The sequence below is a fragment of the Heptranchias perlo genome, chromosome 4 (assembly GCF_035084215.1).
Source record: "Heptranchias perlo isolate sHepPer1 chromosome 4, sHepPer1.hap1, whole genome shotgun sequence".
NCBI lineage: Eukaryota > Metazoa > Chordata > Chondrichthyes > Hexanchiformes > Hexanchidae > Heptranchias > Heptranchias perlo.
Genome location: NC_090328.1, coordinates 77,718,168 through 77,737,888, shown reverse-complemented (window position 1 = coordinate 77,737,888; position 19,721 = coordinate 77,718,168). Strand labels below are relative to the sequence as shown.

The 19,721-nt window shown below is 40.1% G+C and overlaps 1 protein-coding gene across 6 annotated transcripts in view; it reads right to left on the bottom strand.

The window, feature by feature from the left end:
- The window catches only part of aopep (aminopeptidase O (putative)), a 260,440-nt gene that overhangs the window by 224,900 nt on the left and 15,819 nt on the right, over positions 1-19,721 (bottom strand). For all 6 annotated transcript variants that reach the window (XM_067983185.1, XM_067983186.1, XM_067983187.1 and 3 more), the window contains exons 4-5: positions 8,259-8,412; positions 5,747-5,995 (exon numbers count right to left, since the gene is read on the bottom strand). In XM_067983185.1, coding sequence (XP_067839286.1) covers positions 5,747-5,995; positions 8,259-8,412 — 403 coding nt within the window. The remainder of the gene's footprint in view (positions 1-5,746; positions 5,996-8,258; positions 8,413-19,721) is intronic.

Here is a 19,721-nt window from a genome sequence, read left to right as displayed (position 1 = left end):
ACATGGAAAATTTGAAGAGTGGCTTTAAATAAAATATAGAGAATTTCTAAAAAAAAAATTTGGTGCAAAAAAAAATCAAAATTGAGCATTATGTATATATTTATTTATTTCAGGAACAAGAAAGAAAGCACAAGAGCTCCAATTTTTCATCAGCATGCTTTACCCATTATACAGCGTTCAGTAAATTACACTGCTTTTTAAGGCAATGTGAATCTCTCCACAATTTTGCATAAATTATACCTCTGTACTTTTGCTGAGTTCCATTCTAACAACATAGCTCTTCATTTGATGGACTGGTGACAGTGCAATAGGACATATAAAGGCAGATTTGTCTCTGGAGTTACACTGGTTCCTTACCACCACTTCTGGGGTTTCTTACTGGAAGTGACATTGGCCATTCAATACATCCATCCAAATTTGGGTGGCTCTCTTGAAATGAGGTGCAAATGTCAGGAATGTGTCATCCAACATATTTCCTGACAGTTGCCTCACAGTAATGCTAGACACCCAGAATGTTGTGGGTTCCTGATGTACAGTGTTACTATGGCATGCAGAAAGGGAATTTAAATTTTAAATGCCCCAAAGGCTGATCGATTACACTACCTCTGCTATTTTTTTTCCCCTGGAAGTAGCTGGCTAGGCTACATTGCTGCTAGTTCCAATGCTTGCAGCGCCCATTTTGCTCCCTTCCCCAAGTTGGGTTCCCCAACACAGGTGGGAATCCCACCAGCAATCTGGTAAACGTTTTACAATGATCCTGATCCTGGGAAATTGGCTAGGGTCAGGGGCACAGGCATAAGACAGATAGAAATCCACCTTGCCAAAGTTGCACCACCATAGGGCCCAGGAGAAACATCATCATTTGAGACTAAATTCTTAGGTAATTGGGAATTAATCACTGAATGAAGGGTTAGTCTTCACACAGTTAATTCTTGATCTTGGGCGTGATGTCAGGGGTAGGCAGTAAACAAAGATTAAGCATAGCCACATTTGGGGGGGGGGCGGGGCGAAGATAAGAGGGATCTAAAAATGGCTAATGATCTTGGCATCCTTTTCTGCACCTCTTAATAACTTGTTATGGAGTGACATTAGCATGATCTGGGAGCAGATCATCTGTCAGCCCTTTGGATGAAGAACTGTGCATGCTATGGAGACACTGAAGAGAAGAAAAACAGTTCAAATGGCAGGGAGGGAAGTAGCTCTTTAATGCCCCCAATTCTCATCTTTATATATTTTACATGATATGTATTACATAAATTTGCCAAGTGGCGAAATGTTCAACTAAATATGGAAACTTACCACTTCATTATTTTCTATGTAGAAACATTTTATTTTTATTATACTTGATAGGTTTTCTTCTTAGAATATACCCTGGGAGATCTCCTCAGTAACTTAGAGGTTAAATACACACTCTAGTATGGTACTGAATTACACAGAGCAAAAAGGCTCCAGGTTCAATATGTGATCTTCAAGTTAGCCAAAATGAACTTTACATTGGTCGGGGTCATATTTAAACATCAGCAAATGCAGTATGCTAAGTTAACTGATCTAAGCAATGACAGCCATAAGGGATCCACAAGGGTCAGCCTAAATTATGTGCTCGAGTCCTGGTGTGCAACTTGAACCCACGATCTTATGACTCAGCGCTGACACCGAAATTTGCCAGGGATCCCAATCTTGATCACTATTCAACAACTCCTGCTGGAAGTGTAGGCAAGTGAAAAGGATCAGGTGATGCTGTGGTGCCCCTGCAGTTGAATATCCTGCCAAAACTCAGTTCCAAGGCTCACACATGAATAATGGCCACATGGGCCAGACACTGAAGGGTGCCTGACATCATGGAACCGTACCCACACAAGGAGTCAATAGAGTGGATTTTCCAACCATTGCATCTGGGGCATGCCCATTATCCAAAGCATAAAGGTCAGGAATAAGAGCCTTTCCCAGGGGTGCATTGCTGCACCTGCAGTGAGCGCAGACGTATTATAGCCATCTAAATAACTTTAGTTGGGAGGGTGGGGGGGGCGTATTCCAGGTCTTCTGCTTAACTCTCCTGCAGGAACGTTTGCTGGTGTCCCTATACAAGGTTGCCCTGAGATCATGGCACTAAAAAAAACCTGTGACCTGCCTCTGCACCAGGACAGGAACTCCTTGCATTCTTGGGCTTGGACAGGTGCACTACACTTCAGGCAGTGGGGGGAAGGAGAGGGCAAGGCAGAAAAATTAGCCCTATTATCTTCAGGGGGAGAGGAAATTAGCCTCGAGGAAAAAAAAGACTGGAAAAAACCACACATGTACTTTAGAAGACAGCTGTGCGTGTTTTGCAAGAAAGAACTTGCATTTATGTAGCACTTTTTATGTCCTCAGAATATCCCAAAGCACTTCACAGCCAATGAAGTACTTTTGAAGTGCAGTCAGTATTGCAATGTAGGGAAATACAACAGCCAATTTGTGCAAAACAAGGTCCTATAAACAACAATGAGATTAATGAACAAATAATCTGTTTTAGTGATGTTGGTTGAGGAATAAATGTTGGCCAGGACACTAGGAGTACTCCCCTGCTCTACTTTGAACAGCGCATGGCATTATTTTACGTCCACCTGAGAGGGCGGTTTAACATGTCATCTGAAAGACAGCACCTTCAACAGTGCAGAACTCCCTCCGTACTGCACTGAAGTGTCAGCCCAGATCATGCTTTTCAAAATATAAAAATGTCAAAGTTTGCAGATGACAAAACTTGGAAATGTAGTAAATAGTCAGGAGGACATAGGCAGACAGCTGAAATTGGCAGGCACGTGGCAGATGAAATTTAATGCAGAGAAGTCTGAAGTGATGCAATTTGTAAGGAAGAATGAGAAGCGGCAATATAAACTAAATGGTACAATCTTAAAGGCTGTGCAGGAACAGAGAGACCTGGGGGTTCACATTTACCAATCTTTGTCGGTGGCAGGACAAGTTAATAAGGCTGCTAATTAAAGCATACGGGATTCTTGGCTTTATAAATAGCAGCATAGAGTACAAAAGCAAAGAAGTTACGTTAAACCTTTATAAATCACTGGTTTGGCCTCAGCTGGAGTATTCTGTCCAATTCTAGGCACCACACTATAGGAAGAATGTCAAGGCCAAAGCTGGGGTTGTTCTCCTTAGAGCAGAAAAGGTTATGGGGAGATTTAATAGAGGTGTTCAAAATTATGAAGGGTTTTGATAGGGTAGATAGGGAGAAATTGTTTCCACTGGGAGGAGGGTTGATAACTGGAGGACATAAATTTAAGATAATTGGCAAAATAACCAGAGGGAGATGAGGAGAAATTGTTTTATGCAGTGAGTTGTTATGATCTGGAATGAACCGCCTGAAAGGGTGGTGAAAGTAGATTCAATAGTAGCATTCAAAAAGGAATTGGATATATACTTGAAAAGGAAGAATTTGCAGGGCTACGGGGTAAGAGCAGGGGAGTGGCACTAATTGGATAGCTCTTTCAAAGAGCCGGCACAGGCATGATGGGCCGAATGGCCTCCTTCTGTGCTGCTGTATCATTCTATGATTCTATGTATTCAAGTTCCTGGAGCAGGGCTTGAACCCACAACCTTTTAACTCAGAGGCGAGAGTGCTTTGACATCATTTTATCAAAACACACACAATATGTAGTTTATACTTATTTGAATTTATATAAATTTAGAGTACTGAAGAAGAAACATTGGAGATTTTATTGGAGTTAGGGGGCTGCTTGATGGTCTAGCACATTAATCTTTCTAGGATCAGAATTTCAATCCAATCCATACAAGTCTCCCCCGTACATTGGCTGTAATGGTCTTATTGAAAATAACTTTGAGCAATCATAAACCAGTTCTTAGTGAACAGGATCTACAGCATAAAAATTCCCTATTTCAGCTCTAAGTACCATCCTCAGAGAGACCACAGGATAAGTGGTGTGAGAAATGAAAAACTGTCACATTAGCCCAATAAGGGCACTGTGTTGAGGTTGAGTCTCAGGCAGAGCAGAGGGAACTTTACTCTGCATCTAACTGTGCTACAATGAGTCCTTAATGTTGATAGTGGGTAGTTGAAATAAGAAAGTGTTCCATTTCCTAAGACTATCATCCATTACCTTTCATGAGCTCAAAAATTCACCAAAAATAAAAAATAAACTAATATTTAAATGTTTGTTTTGCAACTCTAAAGGTGGTCAGTAACTCTAATTTGATCAGTGTTTGAAAACACAAATGTTTGGATTTGCTGGATGTAATGCTTTCAGACTCAACTGAGGGCTGTCAGACCTCAGTCAAAAGCATCCATGAGATGCTCCCACACAATGAAAGGTCAGCAGCAGTGGAGAGCTCTCCATTTCTGTTTTGAGGTTAACCAGCAATTTTTAAATGGAACAAGGATCAAAAAAACAGTGGTTTAAACAGTAGAACAAACAGTGATGAACTCAACCATTAATGTACTGTACCAAGGAATTGGGAAAAGCAGGCCGATTGGCCCATCCTTCAGATTAACCTATCTTCAATCTCCTGTTACAGTACAAGCAGACTATCATTGAAATACAGTACATTAAACACTTAAAATACTTCTTGAAGTGGGATATAGAGAAAACTATAGAAACTGAAAATCTGAAAGAAAAACAGAAATATTGGAAATACAGGTTTTCTACCATTTGAAAAGAGGAAAATATAGAAGGTAGGGTTAGAGTTCTGAGGAAGAGCCTACACCATTCCTTTCTATTTTCAGACATGACTGACCTGCTATGGAAGTGTGATGCTGTACAAGTTAATCACTAATTTTTCAAATTTTAAACAGAATCTGGGTGCAGCATGTACAGTACAAGAACATTAAAAGCTGCTGTAACAAATGGTGTAAGCTATAATTATTCCACACAAAGAAAATCCTGTCTTGTTTGCAGCAGCTTTTCTTTTCTGTTTTTCACTCAATCTAAAGCATCCTCCATATTCAATATTTTACACTCCAATAAGTCAATTGTAAATTATAAATAAGCAGGCTGCAAGTGAATAATTTATAGACATGAATACAATTCAGCTTTCTATTATCACCGTTATTCTGCTGTAGTAGGAACATACATAGAATCAGAGTGGGAGGTCCAATTTATGCTTGTCTCAGGAACACAAAATTTATTTCAAGTGTAGCTATTGCTAGAACACCTTTAGGGACACCATCATTAGGACTGTCTCCACAAGACATAATTAAAAACAGATCTGACAGGAACTCCGAGGAATTCCTTTCCTAACAATCTACTGGCTAATTTCAGAACAATTTTATGAATTTCAAAAGAAAAAAATCAACCAATTGCTGATCTGATACTTGGTTTAGAGATGGGACTTTCAGTGTTTAAATAATTCAAGTTCAATTTTTTTTAACAAAGGGAAATGACAAGTTAAACAATTTCAGAAATGTAAAACTTTTTTGCTAAGGACCTGCACTTTTGTATAATGTTTTTTGGTATAATCTTGCATCTTTTAAAACATTTCTTTATTGCTTTTCATACTTGATTTTGTATTAACCTGATGTTATAAGCAATGTGAACAAATGAACACAATGAGAAAACAAATGTGCATTTTGTATATTTGCAATGTATTAGTTCCAATATGAATTGGTTAAGATGTTTTCTGGAACATATTTTACAGGCAAAGCAGCTTTTAAAAAAAAATAAACAAAACTTTTTGATATTGATAAACAAAGTTCCAATAACTTAAAATAAGAGCAATAGCATTATGAAAGCAACAAGCTTACCAGGCCATTCCCAGACTAGAAAAGCTAGCAGGGACAATCAGCACATCAACCCTAGAGAAAGGGTGAGTGCCCAGGACACAACGTGCTGCTGAAAGGCACTGAGCCACCAGTGGAAGCAGAACCTCTTGGCTCCTTAATTTCAGACAATCAGGTGCAAAGACACGGTGAGGAATACAATCTTGGGCTTGGGCAATAGGGTTTTGGAAACGGCAAGGATAGGCTGGATGACCACATGTTGGCAGGGAAACACTGGAATGAAAAAAAGGATGCAAAACCACAGGATAAAAAATTATATACAGAAACAAGGTCAATAAATATTACTACTGAATAAAATTTTATAATGGTTCAAAAGCAAATCGATAGCACTGATCCGATACTCAATTTCATCAGACACAGTCAAATTATTCACAAACCACCTTTGGAAACCAATTACAGTTTAGGTCTTTCTACTACTCCCACATTATACAGAATCAATTATCCAAGTTACAATAATTCTGGGGTTTATGATTCTGCAATTTGATCCATAGCTGCAGGTTGTTGGCGGATCTAATATTCCCTGATTGAAGTAACATTATTTAATACAAATAGGTTTGATGGATTCTGACTTGATATTGGGATGAAGTTGTTCATTTTTTTTTTAAAGTTTCAATTTTAAAAAATGGTTATGTCATACCGATGTATCATAGGTAAGCAAAAACATAATTAAAGCCTGACATTTTATATATGCTTGAGAGTAACTCAAGTAAAATTTCATTAGGGGATCCCCCTTTTTGCAGAATTACTCCTCTCATAAGCTTCATCACTGGGTGGTAATGGGTAAGTTACATTTGAATCAAAGTTTCTGAAAATTCCAGAGTTTCAGTTGAATCCATCTGATGAGCTACCAAGTGGAGGTTTAGTATTTACTCTAGGCATAGGAGGGGGAAAAAAATTAAAGAATACAACAGACTTGCGCCTTTAACATGGAAAAACATTCCAAGACATTTCAGAGGAGAAAAACAAACATGAGTATAAGTGAAGGAGTTAGGAGATATGACCAAACATATGGTCTTTTGAGAAGGTGTTTAAAGGTGGGAACATAGAATGCAAAGTGGAGAGTTTAGGGAATGAGTTCAGACGATAGAACCAAGACAGCTGATGGTGGAATGAAGGGTGGGGGGGGGGGGGGGGGGGAAGTGCACAGATCAGAGCTGGAGAAGTGAATGGCTTAGAATTGGACTTAAGATGGAGGACATCACTGAGCTAGGGTGGGGCAAGGTCATAAAGCAATTTGTAGACAACAATGAGAATTTTGAAATCAATATGTTGGAGGAGTGGGAGCCAGTGTAGGTCAGCAAGTATCGATGTGATGGGCAAGCAGGACGTAGTGTGAGGCAAGTTGCAGGACAGGATTTGTGGAAGGTGCAGCTTGGCCAACAAGGAGATATTTGAGGACTCAAGTCTGATAGTGACAAAATAGTGAAAATGGGATTTTGCTGCAGTGGGGGCAAGGTAATGGCCAAGGAAAATGATGTTCCAGAGGTAGAAGTAAGGATGTGGGATTTGAAGGTCAACTCTGGGTCAAGCATGACACCAAAGCTGTACACAGTCCAGTGCAGCTTCAGCAAGCCATAAGGGAGATGGAAGCAGTGGCAAGGGTACAGGCCTCATGGTGAGGCCCAAATATGATGCCCTTGGCTTCACAACCTTCCATTGGAGAAAATTCTGATGTTGGACAGACAGTCTGAGCAGAGGCAAGTGTGGAGAGGCAGTATAAATAAGGAAAACCACTGCATGCCTGTGGATTATATCATTGAGGGGCAGCATATAAATGGGAAAAAGGAAAGGACCGAGGTTGGAAACGTTTAGGTACACTGCAGGAGTGGGAGCGGAAGCCTCTGCTGGAAATGTGCTGGCTGAATTGGAAAAGATAGGAGTGGGACCACAAAAGGGCAGTTCCATGGAGGTCGACCACAGAGGAGAGGTTATGAAAGAGGATGGCGTGATCAACTGTGCCAATAACTGTGGAGATGTCAAAGAGGGATAATATGCCGTAACTGCAGTCACAGAAAACATCATTGCTGACGGTATCAATGCCTTGAGCAGGCCAGAATCCAGGCTGAAAGGATTCAAACAGTGCATTGTGGGAGAGCTGAACACAGAGTTGGGAGGTGACATGTTCAGAGACCTGGGAGAGGTTGGAGAAGACAATGGATGAAGATCAGGAATGGAAGCGAAAGGACTAGTTTATCCAATTTCATGGCGCTTTTTTTTCAAATTCATACCTTGTCCTAACTGAATTTAGATACCCCACATCAGTTTTTAAGATTTCTCATAGGTAGAAAAATGAAAAATTAACTGGGCTACTGTTCCATCCATTTATATTGCAACATTTCAAATGATATTGCCTACAATATGCATACTTTAGTGGGTTAATATCTGAGCAACAGTTCATTATTATATAAAGAGTTTATCAAATATTTCCATTACAGAGCTTTGAATGTAATTTTGTTGTAAAAAACACAATACAAACCTGCAGCTCTCATGTATACAGGATGAGGATGATGGACTAAGCATCTGAGATCTAATGGTGCGTTCAGGTTTAACTTCAACCCAGTATCCAACGGCAATGGTGAAAGTAGATGCTGGCATAAGCATAGTCACATAATAAAACCATTTTGAGAGAGCTGGAATGAAAGGATCATCATTTTTAATATTGGATAATTTCTACAATTTTGCCATTTTCATATTAACCTTCGATATAATTTGGAAAAAAAACATTGCAATAGCAAATACCACTATAAATAGCCAGCTTCTTTTGAGTCATAATTTAATTAAACTTTTTTTTCTAAGCACAAATAATAATTTTACATTAAAGACACAGGCCAAGGAATGCCACTAATGGAATAAATTTAGGCTAAGGTAACAAATCCCCAGGTGCTTACTCTAACATTTTGACATAGTTAGGCACAGTGCTCATCTTCATTTTTCGGCCCATGAAACTAGGAGTTTGGCAATTGGCAATTTTCCATGCTAATGTGGCTGGTCAGTGTTACATATGACTCCTCTTACTCCATTCCTTCCAATTGGTGGTACGCACTTTACCAACTTTGAAACATCAAAGGATGACTGGTCCTTATTGTCATTCTAAACCCTGACTCTTAACTACGGGCCAAGCACTCTACCAATTGAGCTATTCCAAACTTAATATACTGGTTACAGTTCTGACAGATTCTCACAATTGATTTCAAGGCCAAGAATTAGTAAAGCACAATTATCTTCTCCCTGTACATCCTGAATAACCTTGCCACCAACTGTACAATTTGGTGGAGTTTAATTGACTCAATTGCCAATATCTCTTCTAACCCTTTGAGGTTTTGCGTATCGGAACGGCCGTGGGAAGAAAACACAAGTTGGTCTGGTTGTGTATCAGTTTTGATCCTCTACAAAAATCAATTACTGGGTGATTATAATTTGCTGTTCAATTGCAGGTTTTTTTGAAAGGTGTTTTTTTTTAAGTAGTTTATATGATGGTATCCCAGGTGTTCCGCTAGAGTGTCAGTCTTGGTTCTGTAATAGCACTCTCACCTCCAAGTGAGAAAGTCGTGGGTTCAAACTCACTCCAGAATTTAAGCATATAATCTTGGCTGGCACTTCCATGCAGTAGTGAGGGGGTGCTATACAGTTGGAGGTATTGCCTTTCTTAAAAGATCCCGTGACACTATTTGTAGAGAAGCAGGGGAGTTCTCGAAGTCCTGGCCAACATTTATCCCTCAACCAACATCGCTAGAAACAGATTATCTGTTCAATTATCTCATTGCTGTTTATGGGACCTTGCTGTGCGCAAATTGGCTGCCGCATTTCCCTACATTATAACAGTGACTACACTTCAAAAGTACTTTGAATTGGTACAATGGCTATGAATTGTTTTGGGATGTGAGGACATGAAAAGCGCTATATAAATGCAAATTCTTTTTTTCCAGTACCCAAAACTTGAAGCCTTGTGTCTATTCTTCATAATTCATATTGTTACCCAGGCCAATGTAGCTTATCACTGGATCCCAGTAAAGCATCTTGAAAACAGATATTGAGTACAGTAATATTTAAAATGGGATAAGTCACGTCAAGAATTAATTGGGACACCAATGCTAGCCTATACATTTTATTTAAAATAAAGTTAACAATGTAGATAGTCATGAAAACCTCCCTCTATTTTCAACTGTTTCTCATCTATAAGTGATCATCAATTAAAACATCCCCCAACACTATTTTCAATGAGTTCCAAAAATTATTTGGTCCCTAAAAACAACTAAAAATATACATTATCTGAGGCAAGTTTAAAAAAAACTTCGTAGCCAAATTATGTGAAGACGACAATGATAAGCAACCTACCAAATTGAAAAAAATGTAACCTTATTGGCAGCCAAAAGTAGGGATGAGTAGGAGTCAATATTTCAACTGACGAACGCTCTTTTACACAGTACTTGGGAATCCTATCATATTTAATTGGAGCAGCAGCTTTTAATTTGTGCATCTCCACATCAACCATGTACACTAGAACTGATGCATTGAAACATGGGAATAACAAACGTAAAGAAAAACTGCAGCATCCAAATTAGTTTGGTTAAAAGGAACACACTGGCATAAGGCTCTATAATGTCTTTATCCTTATATACTCACCCAATAAAGTCAGCCTTAATTAATTCAAAATCTCCTACAAGGTGACAGGCCTCCTGTAAAAGGTCGTTATTTATGCCACATTTCTGAGCCTACACATAAAAACATCATCCTCAAATCATGCCGTTAATGGTGTGAGAAAATTTATAATCCGTCAAATGTTTCGGGGAGTTTCTAGCATTAAAAAGGTAATGCAGGCTTCTTCCACAGTGGCTGCTAATTCTGGAAACCTGCCTTGCAAAGAATGCCTAATAGTAACATAGAACTACATTTGTCAACTTAGGAAACTAACAAAAGTTGAACAGCTTCAAAAAAAAAATGCCACAACCCCAAAATTGCTATCTCAAAATGGCTTTTAATATAAGCCTAGGACATGTGAAAACAAGTAATTAGACAAACTGCAGAGGCATGGACTTGTAGGTAAGGCCAACATTCCTTCATTTGTAATGGAGAAAATAGACGATAGGTACAGAGAAGCACGAAGAGGGATACAAGTATTAAAAGCACAAGAGTTCTGTGGTGTGCCCCATCCTGAAAATTTAGGTTTTTCACATTTTATATGTGGCATTTTCGTGTTTACAGTGGCAATACTAGTTCCCTTTCTTTTCAGTGAAGAAGGCAGGATTCAAGGTTGGTCTCTAAGCGACAGAGTTATGATGTTTTAATGTGGCTCATGTATCCACGAAGGAATACTCAATCTGAGATGCAGAATAAGCACAAAAAGGCAGATGGCAGATTGAGACGGTCATAGAGCAGACCTTTGGGGTCCTGAAGCAATACTTCTGCTGCCTGGATTGGCCAGGGGGGTGCTTTACAAAGTGCCCCCAAATGTGTCAGGAAAATCATGGTGGTCTCTCCTGCATGCTACCTAACACTGCAAAGGTATCCCCCTTACCCAGGGCACTGATGAGGACGTTAACCAAGATGATCAAAAGCAAGCAGCTGGTATAGCACAGGGAAGATCTATTGGCTCAATGACTTATATGCCCTATATAGTACAACTGAGAAGCAACAAGAAACATCATCTATTTATGGTTACATATACTTCTTCCCCATTACACTTGTACTTGTACTTTCCAGTCATTCCTAAATATCATAAATTACAACACTGGTTTCACACTTTGTCTGAAGTATTACTTTCCATGCCAGATAACCATAAAATGGATTTTAAACTACTCAGCATTCTTCTTGATACAGCTATCCTTTTATAAAGTCATAAACAGTTTAATCAGGTGTCTGATTTAATTGTTTATGGCTTTGCAAATGGATAGCTGTAGCTACTGTTGTTTATTCCCTGTAATATACACTAAAGCACTAAATTTGCCATGAACACAGAGGCCTAAATATGGCCAGGTGCAAATAAGAAGCTGTAATATTTCAGCCTGGGGTTTGCTCGACCATGTTTTTCTCCACTTTAAATTGTGGTCTCTTGCACGTTCACGGGCTTTGGTCTCACTATCCAAGCACGTGCAATTGGACCACATATTCCATTGACCTTTTTTGCTTTTGTATTGCTGCATAATTTTATTTTTCTTTGATTTGTTTCGACCCTTTTTTGTTATTCTGAGTGGTTACGATAGTCTTCTTGATAGTTTGTGATGTAAAACCTGTTCCTGAAGTTGATTCAACAAGTGTGCTGATGTCCTCTCCATCTAGCAGACGTTTGAATGTTGCAATTTCAACCTCGAACCTATATTTCAATTATTTGTGTGATGTGCAGTGCCATTTACATTGGGCCGAATCATGCTGGAAAAATAACAGCACACACCATTATTAATGCGGAAATCGGCTAGCAAGTTCAGGGGGTTAAGAGGCACAGATATTGCAAAACTCCAGAACTTGCTGGTCGATTTACGCTGCACGACCATTTGCTTCACACAAATGGCATCGCGCCTTTAAGAACTTGCTGGATTTGCACCTTAATTGTCCATTAAACTCGCTGCAGAAAGTTTGGGCTGAAACTTAACAGCGTAAATAACTTTTTGACGAAGTGATAATTGTTAATGCAATGTCAATCAACCTCTCTGGCCCAGAAAGGGAACAATTTAAACTGTGGAGTCTCATTCCTACAGGTAGTAAATTGTTTAGAGATTTTTTTAATTTTACATATTTTTCTTACTTTTACTTTGTCTCTTTTTTCTCTCGCTCAACCCAATCTTTCTTTCCCGCTCTTTATTTTTCTTTCTGTACTTGATTTGACTCTTATTCACCCTCCTTCTCCATCGTTCCTGTTTCTTTCTCAATCCTTAAATCTCATTGATTAAGAAGATACACTGTTGGTCCCGCCATTAACTGAGGTCCCAGATGCCCCGTTGCCTTCACTGCGCTCTTATCAGCTCGCACTTGCAGCAAGTTACAGAGCAAAAATAATTTGAGCTGAAGGGTGCAGGTAAATGTCTAACAGGGCACCCTGTGAAATGCCCCGCTCCAGCAAGATCTTTGTGTCTTAATATCCCACTGTGCTTCCCTTGTGGTCTACCTCGTGTTTATTTCAAAGTGAAGCTCTACAATGGAAGAGACAGGTGTTGTGGCTACCTGGGAGGTCTGTTGGAGTCTTCATTGCGTGGAATGGATGACAGCTCCAGTTGCTGAGATCTCACTGGGACCTGGTATGCCTGCCACATGAGCTACTGTATGATAGCTGAATGTTGTACACTCACTTATGCAAGAGATACAGGATGGCTCTGCAGTACCACTCACATGAAATGTAGGTCGCAGACACTACAAGCCAGCCTGCATGCCTCTGCTGGAGGCCAAGATCTCACCAAGAACCCATATCTTGTTGAACAAGGACCTTTAGCCTTATAAAGGCCTACAAAACTGTCTCAAGGTATGCTGCATCATTTCACCAGTGCTAATATTCCCATGACATTCTGCCACTGAAATGGCTGTGAGTCATAGCACCGCCCAGTGCAGATGAGATTGAGCTTGCCATGAAGTTAATGACGGAGTTCATTACAGATCCTTGTTCTGTTGTAGTGGACAGAAGCTTGAGGCTAGACTTCTTCTACAGACATGCGCCTCATGAATGCTTTCATGGTCATACAGAATCCTCATCTTGAAAGGAGGGCCCCAAGAGGCTTAAATCTGGAATGAACTCCGATAGGCCCATGCACATGCTGAAATATTGTGCAGGCATACTATCACTACGCTTTCATCATCCAGGACTTGTGTTCTTGTACACCTCTTAGCAGCTAGCTCAGTGGTATGGGTAACGAGATAGGAGCAGTCCTCTCTCTCCACCCCACCCCGTTCTATTAGCCTCAAATGGTATATGAGCCAGGGAGACCAGAGGGCTGGAGAGCCACACATGCATGCACAAGTACATTTGTGCATGTGCACACAGACCTTTTTGGATGAATACACGAACCAATTATTAGGTCCTACTTTGGAAGATTCCTCTAACACACGTAACACTCATGTAAGAGTAAATTTCTCACATTTCATCTACATAGTAAAACTAGTTTCCAAATGAATGTGTTTCCACCGTTATAGCAACCATTTATTTATTTGGAAAGATTGCTAGCCATTTTTTGTCTGTCACCAGATGATTTCACACTACTTACAGCTATGATAAAATACAAGGGAAACTAAGGGATGTCTGCACTTCTGGTCGAGATCCTCACCCATCAGCAATGGAGATTTGAAGCGCTACCTGTCAAACGTCAACATGGGCAAGCTTTTACTAGTAACTAAACAGGTGAATTTTCTGTGTATTACACTGTAAAGGAGGAGAAAAGAAATTTACACAGTTTACTACTCAGCTCCCATGTGGTGGAGAAAAGGCTGCTAAATTCACAGCACTCAGTGAAATCATCTACTTTTGAAACTTGTTTTCACTGTATTGAAACCACAAAAATGAATTAGGAACTAGGAACGAGAAAGCAGAGGAATGATCTTTATATTCAATGGGCTGTTTGGTACCTGGAATTTTCTCTTTAAACATAAATGTTAGGCAGCCAAAAACACACATATACATGCACAAGTTTTTTTTGCAACATGTTCTCCTTTCACCCCTTTCCTTCTAGAGACAGGGACGCATGCTGAGATTGGGTACAGCAATCCTCTAATACCTCAAACAAATGGCATTCTTCAGCCTGGACGATATGGGCTATTGAAGCATGGCAGATTATTAGAGCTGATCCAGTCCTGGCCCATCATTCACACTTGTGCACTGCCAGTAAGGGTCGCTGCATAAAAATCAGGAGCAGGGATTGTGGACAATTTGTTCCCTCCTCCCCAGTCCAAAAAGACTGAGGTCAATTGTCATTGGCCCAGCTGAGATCAGTGAACTCTGCACAATGCAGGGATGAAAAGGGACATTCCTGGACTTGATGGCTGAACACTACACCAAATAGTGCATTTATGCATTGAGCTGCTGAGGTGGTTACTCAAGAATGCAGTATCTCCTTTACTTTGAACTGGAAAGCATCAACATACAGCCAACTAGCCCCTCCCCATAATATCTTTCTCTTCTTAATGTAGCATCTCTTGCTGGGTTACAGTTGCATTGATGCTGAGTTATCAAGAAAATGGAAAATCTCTTTAGAGAGCTCTACCATGTCATTCATTGCCTTCCCCCAGCAGTCTAGTGGAGATTAGGAACATACATTATGGAGAATTAAGGGGATAAATCCATATCCAACACAGTAATGCAAAAGGATCGCTGTAAAGGACATATTTTCCCCAACATTAGCACAGAAAATATGCCCCAATATTTGTAAAACCTTTTTTAAAAATTAAGTACACTAGACTCATTTGACTTAAATACTCATCATTCATATTACATATTGCAGCATTAACATTCTCCCTTTAACCCACTCAAGCTGTGGGCAGAACATTCAGCTGTGAGAGTGCAGGCTGTCATCAAACAATTGGCTGGGTATTAAAAAGCCTGAAAGTAGGGAATTAATTATGAAATTTGAGGATGTTATGAAAAATCGATAGCAACAAATTTCAGATCTAAATGCTCAAGCTGAGTCTTTCAAAGTATTTGACTCCTAATTTCCTGTTATCTTGACTCCTGGAATTGTATAACCTATACTCACACAGGCAAAGATCACAATTTAACAGCAATAATAAAAACAAATATGAACTCAAGTGTAATATATCTGAAACATTGACAAGTTTTAATAGAAAACAATCTTTGAAAACAGGCCCTGATGGAATCAAAGTACTTAAAATACTGAAGGCAGCAAAGAGCAGCACTGTGTGTTGCACAATATTTCATGATGATGCATTATGTCTATTATAGTGTAACAGCCTACTGTACATACTTGGTCCATGGCAGGATATTCCAACAGTTTAACCTGTCAGGAGATTATAGTTTTGGTTTAGGCTTTTTAGATAGTCACGTGTACCTAATGGCAGGTTGAGTTATTGAGAGCGTACATAATTTTTAGCTTCTTTGATCTGAACTATTGGAAAATAAATTCATCTTATAATGTTACCCAGTCTTTATTTGTATGTCTTCAGTGGAGGTCCAAAGAGACTTAGAGGTCCATGTACATAGATCATTAAAATGTCATGGACAGATACAGAAAATAATCAAAAAGGCTAATAGAATGCTGGCCTTTCTATCTGGAGGACTAGAATACAAGGGGGTAGAAGTAATGCTACAGCTATACAAAGCTCTGACCTCGGGTTCTGTGTTCAGTTCTGGGCACCGCACCTTAGGAAGAATATATTGGCCTTGGAGAGAGTGCAGCGTAGATTTACTAGAATGATAATGGGACTCCAAGGGTTAAATTACAAGGAGAGATCACACAAACTAGGGTTGTATTCCCTGGAATTTAGAAGAAAACTTTGATTAAAGCACCCTGTAATCAAGATATTAAGAGGAACTGATAGGGTAGATAGAAAGAAATTATTTCCGCTGGTTGGGGAGTCTAGGACTAGAGTACATAGCCTAAAAATTAGAGCCAGGACTTTCAGGTGTGAAGTTAGGAAACACTTCTACAAGCAAAGAGTGGTCGAAGTTTGGAACTCTCTTCCACAAACGGCAGTTGATGCTAGCTCAATTGTTAATTTTTAATCTGAGATTAATAGATTTGTGTTAACCAAAGGTATTAAGGGATGTGAGGCTAAGGTGGGTATATGGAGTTAGGTCACGGATCAGCCATGATCTCACTGAATGGCGGAACAGGCTCGAGGGGCTAAATGGCCTACTCCTGATCCTATTGTTAATTGTATCCATATGATTTTTATCAATTAGTGTTCATTGTATTCAGGTGGTGTGCATCAATTGGGGACTCTCTTGTATCCATTTAATCTAGGGTGTGGAGTGAGTGATGTTGATCTCTGTGAATAAAGGCTTGGAAGCAACTGAAAACCAGGCTCTGGTATTCTATCCTTCACTACCTGGCCAACCAATTTTATAACACCTATGATCTGATCCGTTAGGGCAGTTACAGCCCCTGCTGGGAGAACAAATTAATGGATGTGCTAGAGATGGTAATTTTAGCAATGATGGGAATACATTTTATAATGAAGGGGGTTCGACTTCTGTGAGCATCCCTAGTGTGAATCGATATTGAGACAAGCCAAGGGAGCAGATTAAAAACTTAAGAAATAATACATTCTAGTGAACCTCCTATGCTTAGTGAAATGAACAATCTAATGTTTTATAACCTGGGCTTGCTACGCCTCAAAAGCAATCATCTCTCTTCTTCCCAGTATAGCCAAGATGTTGCCATAACAGGAGTGTTTTTTTTCCTCTCCCTCCCTCCCTCCCCCACCAGCCCCTTTTGATCACTAATAGTTGACCAGCCACTACTGCTTCTCCAGGATTAGCTCTGTGCTTCCATGAAGATACTATTTGGCTCCACATAGATCATGACACTGTCAATGAGCTTGATTGCAATACTCTCCAGTTGCTGTGCCACGGTAGACAAGTTTGCCATATTGACCACTGTCAAGGAGCCTCCATCAATGAATTTATGATCTGAATGGTGGGACCTGTACAAGCGGGACGGGTTACACCCGAGCAGAACCGGGACCAATGACCTCGTGGGGGTGTTTGCTAGTGCTGTTGGGGAAGGTTTAAACTAGAATGGCAGGGGGATGGGAACCTGAGCAGGAAGACAGAGGAGGGGGAAACAAGGATAGAAACAAAAGACAGAAAGGGAAGGAACAATAGTGGAAGCCACAATAAGGTAGATGAATTAACAGCACAGATAGATATTAACGGTTATGATATAGTTGCGATTACGGAGACATGGCTGCAGGGTGACCAAGGATGGGAACTGAACATCCAGGGGTATTCAATATTTAGGAAGGACAGGCAAAAAGGGAAAGGAGGTGGGGTAGCGTAGTTAGTAAAGGAGGTAATCAATGCGATAGTGAGGAGGGATATTGGTTCGGAAAATCACAATGTGGAATCTGTATGGGTGGAGCTAAGAAACACCAAAGGGCAGAAAATGATGGTGGGGGTTGTCTATATGCCCCCAAACAGTAGTGGAGATGTAGGGGAGGGCACTAAACAGCAAATTAGAGACGCATGCAAGAAGGGTACAACTATAATCATGGGTGACTTTAATATACATATAGATTGGTCAAACCAAATTAGCAATAATACTGTGGGGGAGGAATTCCTGGAGTGTGCACGTGATGGTTTTCTAGACCAATACATTGAGGAACCAACTAGAGAACAGGCGATCCTAGACTGGGTATTGTGCAATGAGAAAGGATTAATTAACAATCTTGTTGTGCGGGGTCCCTTCGGGAGGAGTGACCATAACATGATAGAATTCCTCATTAAGATGGAGAGTGAAGTAGTTGAATCCAAAACTAGGGTCCTGAATCTAAATAAAGGAAATTACAAAAGTATGAGGTGCGAGTTGGCTATGATAGATTGGGGAACTTTACCAAAAGGGATGACGGTGGATAGGCAATGGCTAATATTTAAAAAACGTGTGCAGGAATTACAACAATTATTCATTCCTGTCTGGCTCAACCGTGGCTTACAAAAGAAATTAGGGATAGTATTAGGTCCAAAGAGGAGACATATAAAATTGCCAGAAAAAGTGGCAAGCCTGAGGATTGGGAGCAGTTCAGAATTCAGCAAAGGAGGACAAAGAGATTGATTAAGAGGGGAAAAATAGAGTATGAGAGTAAACTAGCAGGGAACATAAAAACTGACTGCAAAAGCTTCTATAAATATGTCAAGAGAAAAAGATTAGTGAAGACAAATGTAGGTCCCTTACAGTCAGAAATGGGGGAAATTATAATGGGGAACAAAGAAATGGCAGAACAATTAAACACATACTTTGGTTCTGTTTTCACAAAGGAGGACACAAATAACCTGCCAGAAACGTTAGGGAACCACGGGTCTAGTGAGAGGGAGGAACTGAAGGAAACGAGTATTAGTAAAAAAAAGTGCTAGGGAAATTAATGGGGCTAAAGGCTGACAAATCCCCAGGGCCTGATAATCTACATCCCAGAGTACCAAAGGAAATGGCCCTGGAAATAGTGGATGCATTGGTGATCTTCTTCCAAAATTCTATAGACTCTGGAACAGTTCCTACAGATTGGAGGGTGGCAAATGTAACCCCACTATTTAAAAAAGGAGGGAGAAAAAACACAGGGAATTACAGGCCAGTTAGCCTAACATCAGTAGTGGGGAAAATGCTGGAGTCTATAAAAGATGTGATAATAGAACACTTGGATGGCATTAACGGGATTGGACAAAGTCAGCATGGGTTTATGAAAGGGAAATCATGCTTAACAAATCCATTGGAGTTTTTTGAGGATGTAACTAGTAGAATAGATAGGGGAGAACCAGTGGATGTGGTGTATTTGGATTTTCAGAAGGCTTTTAGGTTAGTGCGCAAAATTAAAGCACATGGGATTGGGGGGAATATACTGGCATGGATTGAGAATTGGTTGACAGACAGGAAACAGAGAGTAGGAATAAATGGGTCTTTTTCCAGGTGTTAGGCAGTGACTAGTGGGGTACCGCAGGGATCAGTGCTTGGGCCCCAGCTATTCACAATATATATCAATGATTTGGATGAGGGAACTAGATGTAACATTTCCAAGTTTGCAGATGACATAAAGCTGCGGTGGAATGTGAGCTGTGAGGAAGATGCAAAGAGGCTCCAATGTGATTTAGACAAGTTAGGTGAGTGGGCAAGAACATGGCAGATGCAGTATAACGTGGATAAATGTGAGGTTATCCACTTTGGTTGTAAAAACAGAAAGGCAGATTATTATCTGAATGGTGATAGATTGGGAAAAGGGGAGGTGCAACGAGACCTGGGTGTCCTTGTGCACCAGTCGCTGAAAGCGAGCATTCAGGTGCAGCAAGCAGTTAGGAAGG